At 28.4% G+C, this 13187-nt stretch overlaps 1 protein-coding gene across 1 annotated transcript; it reads right to left on the reverse strand.

Moving 5' to 3' along the window:
- Positions 1 to 11799: 11799 nt before the first annotated feature.
- LOC103489869 (protein LIGHT-DEPENDENT SHORT HYPOCOTYLS 3-like) lies at positions 11800 to 12655 on the reverse strand. The gene has a single exon (XM_008449194.3). The coding sequence runs from the start codon at positions 12526 to 12528 to the stop codon at positions 11956 to 11958; it is 573 nt and encodes a 190-aa protein (XP_008447416.1). The 5' UTR covers positions 12529 to 12655; the 3' UTR covers positions 11800 to 11955.
- Positions 12656 to 13187: the final 532 nt, after the last annotated feature.

A 13187-nucleotide genomic window follows, 5' to 3' on the forward strand; every position in this document is an offset into this window, starting at 1 on the left:
TTTTTTTTTTTTGAAGGAAATAAGTTGGAGTTGGAATAAACAAAGGGTAAAGGAAAGTCATTTTGTGGAGGGTGACAAATAGTTTAGGTTCGTTTATAGGGTATGTCCAAATGGGTGTCCCAGTTGCTCCCTAATAAGATTAATGAGGATTAATTGATGACTATTAAACAAAAAGATGACACTGTTGTTGATGGAAGATTGATTGTGATCCATCCTTGGGAAGACATGATTATTCAATGGAAGCATATCCGCCTTGTCCATTATACTTTAAAATTGAACTGAAATTTTGCGACTAAAATCATAGAATTTGGAGATACTATTATTATACACTCACCCACTTTTGATAACCTCCCTTCCATGTCTTTTTGTTTATATTGGACCTCTATGTTATGATTTAACCTCCAATTGTTGAAGATCCCCCCTTACAAAAATTGGAGGGATCTCAAAGACAATCACTAAATCTAGTAGAATGTCTTCAAATTGTTATATTTGCACTCAAAGAGTTTAGAAGAGTGTGGAATATATATATATATATATATATATATATTCTCTAATCTAATGGCGTCTTATTATATTCTATAAAAATCTCTGTAAAAAAATTATTCTCCCATTGTTCCATGGATGTAGAATCGTGTATATCTATGTGATGATTTCTTTACGTTTTCTATTACTTGATTGTTGATTTCGTAACAAAAACATATACATAGATTACTTTTTCTTTTTATTTTATTGTCATCAAACCCAAATAGTCTTTTTAGTCTAAACAAAAATAAAACAAGATAGTTATCTTAATTCTTGAGTATTGAATTAGTCTTTTACTGTTTTTTGTAAATGGCCAAATAAAATTTATATTACGCCGATCAATACTACCTATACTACTAAATAGTACAAGTGGTAAGATCAGGTTGATATGTAGGGAAGCACGAAGGTTAGTTTCCCAAATTTAATTATAGTAATGGGGGTTGGTCTGGTTTAAGATTAAAATATTGAATAAATTTGTAAGAAAAATAAAGAGAGAAGAGCAATGAAAGGTAACCAATGGTCCCAAATTTGCCAAATTAATTAGATGAGAAGCATCCTAATCAAGCTAACTAACCACATTACATTTTAGGAATTACGCTAGGATAACTTTCTAGTAGAAAAAGCCTAATTGAAAATTTAATATATGATTTTCCCTAGGTCAATAGAACAATGGTCTTTGTTGTCAACCACAAATCACAAAACCTATCTAACCTGTTGCTTCTTGGAGATTAACATACAAGATTAATGTCACCTTTTATATATTAATCTAGAGCATTAAATTGCAATCAAGTATTGGTTGTCAATCAATAACAAGAAGATGTAATTCCGAAGAATCAATAAATCAAGAGTAATTAAAACCAATAGACAATGAAAAATCAATCATACTATATCTAAATAATTCCAAAGATATAATGGGTCGTTCCTCCCAAATCCTTAAAATTATAAAGAACAAAGATCTTTACCTTCTCATACTGGTAAAAAAGATAGAGACTCGTATTGTTTTAGATTGGTTACAGAGAAAAGATGAAAGCAAACCTAAAAACTAATGTTGTAGATGGATAAAGGGTAGAAAAACGAGAAGAAAACGAGTGATCATGTCCCCAAAACCGCTACTTGGAATCAAAAGATATAACCTAAAACCCGAAACTATGGATTTGTATCCGTGCAACCGCGCCACAACACTGTCACAAAAAAAAATGAATTCACACTCCTTTTTAGTGGCAGTTTTGTAATTTTTTGGTCTTTTAGTCTAAATACTTTGTTAGGGCTCCGAATTGGACCATTTTAGCCATTTTCTTCGCAGTGCTCCATTCAAACTCTTTGATGGTTGAAACCTATAAAATAATCAAATAAACACGTAAAATATAGAAACAACCTTGAATTATTTAAGTGGAGCTAGATAACATATTTTCAGTGTTATCAAGGATCCTATACACTAGAAAGATAAATTAATTACCTTACAAATTTTAAAATATTATACAGGGTTACTTCTTTCACAAACAATTAGGTTTTGATATGAAATCTCATATTTAATTAAGGACCTAATTATATTTAGATATCACATTTCGGAATAATAATATATCAAGAGCGTATCAACATTTACAAAAGAAATTAGTTTTTGGAAATTTGAAAAAGAAATATTATAATATAAATTAAAATTGAGTTGCTAATAATTACTTGATACATCTAATACTTATAAAAAATCATTTTTACATGTCAATATTGAATACTTTCTTTTAGAAAAACAATTGACTTTGGGTAACTTGACTCATCCAACTCAAATATTTTAAATTTGCTTTGATCAGTTTAGAAAATATTTCAACTCAATCTACCTCAAACAACGAGACAATTTGGATAAATTACAAATGGATAATTTACATTGATCTAATATTTGTTTGCCGCCGCATGTAACCAAAATCAAAAGTTTATCAAACTCCTAAAAATTTTCATAATTTTCTAAATATAATTTTCGAAAATTTACCATTCATCACTCCTCTTTCTTTCTTCTTCTTTCTCTGTAATTTCTTCATTTTTTTTCATCTCCTCTTCCATGTTTTCTTTCTTTTTATTTTTAAACGATTTATTCTTCTTTTTAAATCTCCTATTTCATTTTCATTATTTTTGGTAAAATTCTTTAAAACTATTTCACGATTGTTTCAATATTCTTCTTGATCTTCCTCATATTCGAGAATATCAAGATTATTTAATATTATTTTAAATTATCAGCACTATCTTTGTTTATCTTTGTCGACACGATCATTTAAATCTGAAGTTTTTTTCCATCGTTTAAAACGCACTATACGATTGTTTACCATAAATACATGGTCAACACAATCGTTTAAATTTAAACCCTTTTTTTCATTGTTTAAAATGAATTATATGATCGTGTTGACATGATATAAATAATCACTTACCATAGTTAATACGATTGTTAGATTTGAAGTTTTTAACGATCACTTACATTGGACTATACGTTATAATTATCAACACGATCATTTTCTATGATCAACGCGATCGTTTGCCATGATCAACACAATAATTAAAATTTGAAGTCTTTTTCCCTTATCGATAAATAAAAAGAACTATATAATCGTGTATCATAACCTAAATGATCGAAGATCATTCGTTTAGATTGTAGTACACGATACCGTTTAAAAGAAGATTACTCGTGCACATATGTGGTCGATTAATCACTTGTTGACTGGGATATTTTTAATATTTTTCATTGCAGGCATGTTGACTTTTTTCATTTCCAAAATTATTCTATATAATATAAATATTTTACTAGTTTGTTATATTTTTTTTTAAAAAAAAACCTCATTACAAATTAACTTAGCCCATAAAATTTGTATAAGCAGTAGAAAAAGTTCAATCAAGTAATAGAGATGATAAATTAAATAAAACACCAAACTTTGTTCTTTCCCCATAAATTCATGATTCCTTCTTGGCCTCAAATCAATCTTTAGGCCAATGGATGGATCTTTTTGGTCGAATAATCTTTTTTTTGGCTCTCCGACCTATTAAATTTTGATCATGAAATTAGATTTGCCTTCATATCCTACATACTATTTTCACCGACACAAATGTTTCTTTGTACAAAAGAAAAAAAAAATAGGGAAAAACAATAGAACTTCGTGAAAACAAACCATCTTTCCATCCACAGTTAACAACATCTGGAAGCACTTGCCGATATTCACAGTTTTATTTTTGTTTTCCAGATTCTTTACAAAGATTATGTTATCCGGTCAAACTTATTTGGCATTGTTGTTAGGAATTGAGATTTTGCACCATGTTCAGGATTCTACGTTTCTTGCACTTTTTATAAGATAAACGAGACATTCTTTTGATTACCAATTAGTTTTGAATTGAAACTGCATATTATTTAATAAGGTATTAGAGCCTATAAAGTCCAAACAAATATTTTGTGTGATAAAAACAATTTTCAAAAAAAATGATACAATGGAACAGTAAGTACACTCAGGCATCTAAGCACTTTCATCATTCCCACTTCATTGATATAAAGATAAGTACACAAAGCAAAGAACATACAAAAGGGGCTAAGATAAGCCCAAAGTAAAAATTATACAAAAGCTTGAAAATTTAAAGCAATAGAGCTAACATTATAGTTGTTAAAAAGCTTTGATCTACTACTCCAATATCCGGTGAGAGCTTGAATATCTTCAACAGATGTTTATGCAAAGAGAAGCAGTGTTGTTAATTTTTCAAAAATGCAATATTTTAATTAACAATATATGTGCATGTTGAAGATCTCACTGTAATAAACCAGGCCAAGATTTGGAATACATATCCCTGACATTCCCCTGAGACCTAGCAAGATCATCCTTACAAACGAACACAAGTTCTTTCAATATGCTTTGTATTCACCCACATGTATCCTAGGAAAATTTCTAGGAGGTCACCCAAAATATAATTGCTCTAAGTTAAGCATATTTAACTTTGGAGTTCCTATAATCGAGCCACCGAAAAGGAGGATGTACCTTTTATATATAGGTAGTAACTTTTAGTTTTTATAAATCTTTCTTAACCTTACTTTTATGTTCTCATGATCTTTCTCATTCAGATGTGATATCAGGTCATTCATGTCTTTCTCCTAAATTCGGGGCGTTACCCTCATATCGGAAATGTCAAAGAATCTACCACTCATTGAATATAGATGAGTTTCTTTTTTTTGTTACTAATAATTTTAAGATGAAATAATAACTCTAGACGTGTTAATTAATAACTATTATTATTACTACGTTTGGAGAGTTATTCGTGAACTCTTTTGTTAGAAGTTACTTTTGTTTTCCTGAAAAGAGGGTGCAGTGGAGATGGGACTCCTTAAGCCCAACTAGTTTGCCTCGGGGGATGTTTTTGATATATTTGTTCCATCTGTGAAAGAAGTTTAGTTTAGAGTGATATATATTAATCAATTGTTAATGTTTTGCATAAAATATGGTAGGAAAAAAGGTTTAATTTTGATCAATCATTTCAAGATGGAAATTGGCATTTGAGTTTTTTTTTTTTTTATATATATATATATTTTATAAAAATTGGCATGTGATTTGGTTGCTAGCTAGCAAAGGATTATTAATGTTTTGGAGTAGTGCGTGCAATAATTCATATAATGTTAGCCTTTTCATTTATACATATATTATAAAATTACACATGTGATATGTGAAGAAGCATCCCATGAAACTATTCAATCACTCCTTTCTTATCACATTGAGTAGTCTCCTACCAACTTAACTATCCTTAAAATCTAATGTTTTATGCATTAATCATGACATATTTTAGAATTCTATTTTCATAAGCTCAAGTGTCTTTTCAAAAAGCAAAGATTTTGATGAGACTTGCCATTTTGTTTCCATCTTTTTTCTTTCCTTTTAAATAGAGTATTAATATGGTACCTAAGTACATAGGTACATTCATGTCCACATGGATATTTGTTTTCAATTGTTAATTAAATAACAAAAGTGTCATCTTCTTCTTCAATTTTATGTGGGCAATTTTAGTGCACCTTATTGAGATATGGTTTTGAGCCCAATATTATTTCTTCTTCTTCATGAACTTGCTTTCTTAACATCTTCACTCAAACTTATACAAAATTATCTTTTTTAATTATTAAAAAAAAAAAAAAAAAAAAGCTAAATTTCTCTCTCTCTCTCTCTTTTCAATTAGATTTGAAAAATCTTATTATTAAAAGAAATAGTAGATAACAAAACTTACAACTCGAAAGAATTATGATAAACTTAATTTTTTTTTCTAAAACAAAGATTCAAAATAAAAAGGTACCCGTTAAAGAGATCATACATTATGTATCATATTGCTTTTTCCTAACGTGTAGCTCATGATTATGTTCTTGTTTTTTTAACAAAGAATCATACTAAAATAATCTTCTCATATCATATATTAGAAAGGGAAAAAAAAACTCAATGAACAATAGCTTTAAAAGAAAAAATACTATCCAAATAAAATTTGCATTTGTTTTGAGAATATAAAGGGAAAAAAATCAAATTATCTCAATCCTCAAGATCAATGATACAAATGTTATATATCAACTTTACTACATATGTCTATACTAGTAATAGATTTAGAATGAGAGCTAGGATTTGTAAGGTAAAAAAGAGTTAAAAAAAGTCTATTTTGATTTATGATGTGAAACCAAATAATAGAACCTAAAATGTGTATCATTCCCCCATCTCCCACCCCCTGTTGTGCCTCTAAAAAGGTTTGTTTTTTATGAGAGAAATAATAGTGAAAGTATTGATAAGCATCCATTAAAAGAGGGTGCAGAGATCCTAAATGGAGGAACCTTTTTCCCTCAACCTTCTTCAAATGGAGTGGTCCTCAACCCTCTTAATATAATGCACATCTTCTCCTATTTATTATTTATTGTTTCATTTATTTTTATTTTTACACAAGTGAATGGGAAGAGTTTGAGGTGATGGTAGTGATGGGAGGCAAGAGTTTTAATTCACCCATTATATTCAATCACATCAATAACTTCCTTTTTACATCTCTATTATTAACTAATTCTTATCAACATCCTGACATTTTCTACCTATTTTAACATATATATACAGATTCAATATCAATATGGTTAAAAACAAAATTCAATATCCATACAACCGGTGATTAATCTACATTTTTGTTACATCCTAAGAATATCAATTACATAGGAAAGCTTTACGTGATAGTATAAGTCAATAGTTAACGAGACAAAGTAGTTTATTCTATATTTTACTTTAAATAGTTTGAGTCCTCTTAGATTTTCAATATAGGATTCTCAATGTTATTTCTTGTAGCGTTTCTTTTTTATTCACCAATATTGATCCGATCTCAATTCCTTTTATCGAACCGATGGTTCTTTTGAGTTTTATGAGCTTTGATATCATATTTGAATATATGTTCCATTCTCAAAACCATTTCACAACGAGAGAAGTAGCATATCATCCATCATATAAAACATTTGAAGTCCCTTGATTTTTACCATGCCAATATAAGCTATGTAATATAAACACTTTTAACTTGTTTTAAAGTTATTTATTAATTTTTATTTTAAAAAATGTTATTTACTATTTTTTATTTTTATATTTTTATAATTTTACTAGAAATGTCCTTCCATATATACACATTTGATCGATATTTTTATTAAAATTTCACATTTTAAACCTTGATTTTATATTTACAAAGAGAGTAATAAAACTAAGAAAAGAATTTTTAAATCATAAACTATGGAAAATATTTTTAAATATAGCAAAAGTTTGTGTCGTCATTTTTTGTGTCAATTTTATTTTAGAACTTTCAATTTTATATTAATCTTAACGTTAAATTTTATTAGCACCTTCATCAAAGAAAATAAAATTTAGTTGAAATGGTTAGATGCATCTACTAATAATTCTTCATGTCACTTGTTTTTTTGTTAAAAATAAAACATATAAGATTTTCAATTTTATGTACTTGACACAAGATTTAAAATTTAAAATCATATTAGACATTCAATGATAACTATTTAAAATGTTAGAATATTTCATGGATATTGAACATAAAAATTCAAAGAGAGGGCCTTAAAAACCATAGGCCTATAGTGAATCGGTTTGTTTTAGGAAAATTGCATTGGATGACACAATCAAAATTTAATTTAGCAATATTAGCACTAATTTTTTTCAATTTTGTAAATATAGCAACTTTTTAATTTTTGTTGATATTTTTTATTTTAATTTTTTTCATTATTTCAAAATTGTCCTTCTATGAATCTCTACTGTTTTCTCTCTCTTCAATTTCTTTCTTTTATCGTTCTCCTTCATTCTTCGTTTTCTTCTCCTCTTCTCCACTGTTCTTCTTTACGGTTTCTTCTCTTTGCCTACTTCTCTTCTCCTTGTCTTCTCTTCTCCCTCTTCTCCACCATTCTTCTTTACCGTCCTTCTCTTTTCTCTTATGTTTCGTTCTTTAAGATTTCTCTCTATTCGTTTGCATTTTTTTATCATCTTCTCCTCGTCTTCTTCTCTTATTCAACTCATTTTTCTTTAGGGAAAACAAGAATTATGTATTGTCTTCCCTTTTTTAAAGCCCTAATATTCTTTTTTATACTTATGTACGTATTTTGGTATCCGAAATTGGTAAGGGGCCGGGGTTTAATCATTATCTTTTCCTTCCTCTTTCTGTGAATTGATCATATTTATTATTTATTGAAATTAAGGCTACGATTTGTTTTTCATCATCTCTTTTATTTTTTCCTCATATCTTTTATCGAAAGGGGCTTTACAGATCAAAGTTTAATTAGTTACGTTTGGTTCTTTTTTTAAAAAAATTTGTATCTGTTTTTTATATTAGTAGTATGATGTACTTATATTATATGTATTAGTTGACTAATACATTTACTATGTGTTTTTTATTTTCCCAAAATTGTTGCAGTTAAGCTTGCAGTAATTGTTTTTCATAGTGGTCAATTGGACGAGCAACAGTGCTATGTAGATTACAAAACAAATTGTGTTTTAGTTGATGGAGCGATATCATCATTTGATTCTTTTGTGAACTTGATACGTACTGAAATTTAGGTTGAGTCATGTATTGAACTTTCAGTTTTAATTTGTTGCTTATAGGTAGTAATGATGTTCAACATGTTCTTAAGATTGTAAACATACCACAACAACTGTATGAACAATACATAAAGTGTATCATGCTTAGTATATCAAATATATTTAATTGATTGAGTGTATCAACAGTTGAGCAAGTGTATCAACAACATATCAAGTGTTTCAAACTAATAATATGTATCAATGAAGTTTAGCAAGAACTGATTAAGTGTATTAAATCTATCAAGTGTATCAGCAAACAATAACAAGTGTATCAACGATATATATCATATTTAGTCCATCAAGTGTATTTAATTGATTGAGTGTATCAATAGTTAAGAAAGTATATCAACAACATATCAAGTGTTTCAAACTAATAATATGTATCAATGAAGTATTATAGAGTAAAAATAAAAAGTCTATGAGCAGTACATCAGTGAAACAAAATCAAACGTATCAACAATATATATTGATGTATTAACCATATATATTGGTATCAGTAATTATCTTAAATTTTCGGGAAGATGAAAAGTTAAAACGTGAAGGGAAGAAAAAACGTGAAATAATTAAAGGGTAGCTTCTTAATTTTGTATTTTTAACATGTGGATTGGACTTCAATTTTGCTATTTTTGCAAATCTAAAAATGATGTGTTATAAACCTCATTTATAGTGCTATAATTGCCCTATTTGTTTCAGACTTTACTTTGGTTTAATTAACATCTTCTTAATAAAAATAAACTAAAACCTCTAAATTAACCGTAAATTAAAGTATAATGAATTAGTCATATAGAGTCTGTGTTTGATTTGATTTAATTGAGGATTTACTTGTTCTGTTTTTATGGTTGGTTTTGTGCTTGTTTTTCTTAGACTTAATTTTGAATCCACTAGATAGAAAATTTAGCTCTTAAACAAATTAATAATAGGAACTATTTATGTAATTTTATAAAACCAGACCAACTAAATTATAATTTATTAAACCTAACTTTCTAGAGCAAATTTATAATTTTACCTAATAAAAAGGTTTCAAATCTTAAAATCCTAACTTTTTCTAATTTAAATTATCATAGCTTTAAAATTTTGATATGGAACATGAAAAATCCCAATTATTGATTAAATCATCAATGGACATATAAGTATAAGTTAATGACAAAGAATGAATTTAATATGATCCATCAAATGTTATATTATTTCAGACAACTCCTCATACTATTCTACTAAAGAGTAATAAGAGCTTGAATCACCAAGCTCAACACAAATCACCTTTTTTCTCTCTCAAAAAAGAATATACATTACAAAAACACATTAATTAATTAGCATCTCTAGTCAACCACATGTCTTAAATGCGAATTAAAAAAAAAAAACTCATCAAAATTTTAGAATATGTCAAAATTTAAAATACAACATTTTTAAAGTCAAACAAAATGGAGGTAAGAAAGTGTCTTAACTAGATGAACAATATTCCAAAATTGGAAAAAAAAAAAAAGAAAAAAAAAACTTAAAGTTGGCTAGTTATGAATATGGTTAAGTGAAAAACCATACAGATTACCATCCTCCATCTACTATGTGGTACCATGTTAAATCATAATATTCATTTAAAATAAAATTGTAATTTCATGAATCATAAATATTTCAATGCAAAAGGGTTTTTAATTTACACTTCTTTTTTTTTTTTTTTTTTTTTTTTTGCTTTTTAACCCCCCATACTTCACTCATCTTCTTGGACATGGACACTGACATGACAAAGAAGGAAACTTGCAGCTGCAACTTCACAAGTAAATAAGTGAAAAACAAACAGTGAAAGTTTTTCAACTATGACATCACTCTCTACTAATTATAGTACCCAAAATCATCTCTCAAAATTACACTTTTTACCACTTGTCTTAGCTCTTCATTTACCAAATGACATGACAGCACCAAAAGTTAAATAAAAATTATAATCACTTAATTAATATAATATCTCAAATTTGATACACTCTCTTTTACTCAACCCTAAACCCTAATATTGACATACATACATAAATCTACCCAATTGGTAAGATTTATCTTATTCAATCATTGGTACAAATTTGTATAAACACTAATAAGTTGAAAAGAAAAAAGACCTCTGTGAACAAATTACACATAACTGTTGTGTTTCCCCCTTTTTCTTTTTTTTTTGTAGTATAAAGTTATTTCCATTTTCACAATTTGGAACATGAAAGGTGGGGTAAGAAAGAAAACAAAATCTGTCAAATAATCTGTAAAATTTTTATAAGAGAATTGCAAGGTTAAAACCCAAGTACATAGTATATGTTCCATCAGTTTTTTCTTTTTTTAATTAAAACAATTGTTTTCTTATTGGGATAGTAAAAATTGCAGTACCCACTAACAGTTCACTGCTGGTCTCACAAACACTGTTTTGCATCAAAAGCACAACAATTTATGATATAATCCATTGACTGTCTTTGCCCTTTTGTAATCCAAACAGAAAACACAGACATAAAGAAAAGACAATTGATCAAACACAATACACAATACTAAAACTATAAAAGAAAAAACTTAAATATGCACACATGATCATATTCTATAGAATATTTTACTCAGAAATACAGAAATTCTCTAAATTTCCATACATTATTAGTCATATCATAAGTACACAATTCCACCAAAAAAAGAAAAAAAAAACGAACCCCACATGAAAATCCCAAGAAAGAGATGAGATTGATGATTAAATTTGCAAATAGTAGTCGTAAGTACACAGTTACAAAAAGAAAAATAATAAAAACTCAAGTATTCACACATGACCATATATATTCTACGGATTTCATTTAACTTAAGAATACCGGAATTCTCTAAATTTGCATATATTGGTCATATCATAAGTACATAAAGAAAAACCCCACATTAATATTCTAAGAGATGAGATTGATGACATTAAGTACACAATTCATTAAAAAAAAAAAAAAAAAAACTCAAATATACACGCATGATCATTTTCTATGGACTTGACTTAAAAACACATAAATCCTTTAAATTTGCATATATTATCAATCATATCATAAGTACACAATTAAAAAAAAAAAACCCACCTGAAAATTCCAAGAAAAGAGATGATATTGATGATTAAATTTGTAATTCATAAGTGAGTTACACCTTAAAAGCATTAGAAAAAAAAACATTTCAAATCAAACCATAATATTTTCCCTCTAGATTAGGGAAATTTAAACACTAACCCTAGAATTGATTAAAGAAAAAAAAAAGGAAAGAAAAGAAAAAATCAAGATGAAGATAAAGATCATGATAATAGTAATCATAATTAAGAAGACCATTAATTAAAAGAAAAAGAAAAATAAAAATGAAAGAAGTTGAAAATTATTCAATTTCCATTACTTGATTGAGCAATTTGTTGTTGTTGAGGACGCTTTCTTTTCTTCTTCTCATAACTAATTCCTCTTGCTTTAGATTGCAAATCACGAACCTCTCGTAGATAAAGCCGTACAGCTCGGGCACCAAAAGGGTTAGCTTCGGGCATTCCACCATTCTCTTCAAAAGCTGCCCTCAGTCTCCCAATAAGAGCATCAAGGCTGCCCCAAGCTTGTCTTAAAGGACAAGGGCAAGGGGCAGGTGGGTTAGGATGACCATAAAATGGACAAATTGGAGTATGAACTTTTGTTTTACCAAATTGATCTAAATATCTTAGGAATTCAAGAACGTGAGCTCCACTACACCTTGATAGAGCAAGCGGGGGTCTATGATTTTTAAGGTATTGACAAAATGTGTTCCAATCCCTACGCTTTTGATTCTCGTATCGACTAGATGACGATGACGACGAAGATGAAGACGATGAACCAACCACTAGGTTTTGAAGTGTGTTGTTAGTAACTACTACTCCAAATGGTGGGTTGTTGTTGTTGTTTAGGGATTCAAATTCAGAGAGTATTGAATCCATTTTTGGTATAGATCTTTATGATTTGTAGAAGGAAAGGAAAAAGTTTGGATTTTTTTTTTTTTCTTTTGGGTAGCTAGGGTTTCTTAATTTCTACTTTCATGGAGGTGTTGGAAATAAATATTGAGGGAAGGAGGGGGGGGTGGTGGGGTGGGGATTAAAATGTTATTGAGAGGTGAGATTATTTATTATGATTTTTAGATGGTTATTGTCATGAAAAGAAAGACAGTGGACAAAAAGAAAGAAAATCTAAGACACAAGATTTGATTTATTTGATTGGAATTATTAAATTTCCATTCTTGAAGTGTGTGTAAGAAGAGCCTTAAGGCAAAAAAAAAAAAAAGGATTAATTTATTAAAAAAAAGATTTTTTTTATTATTATTTTTTTTTATTTTTTGATGATGAGATTGATGATGGGAAATGAGAAGACTTCACCTCTTTTGGGGTTTCCCTACATTGTTTTTAAGCCATATATACAAGAAATCCCATAAAGAAACTGTGTGGAAACAGCTGAATTTTGATCTAAATTATTTTCATTTTGGGTAATTTTAGTTTGTGAATATGTTTTGTTGTTTTTTGGTTTTAACCTCAAAAAGAAATTGGAGAAGGGGAAAATTTAAGAGCTATTTTTCATTGAATTTGTTGAGAGAGAGAGAGAGAGA

Source organism: Cucumis melo, chromosome 4 (assembly GCF_025177605.1).
Source record: "Cucumis melo cultivar AY chromosome 4, USDA_Cmelo_AY_1.0, whole genome shotgun sequence".
Lineage (NCBI taxonomy): Eukaryota > Viridiplantae > Streptophyta > Magnoliopsida > Cucurbitales > Cucurbitaceae > Cucumis > Cucumis melo.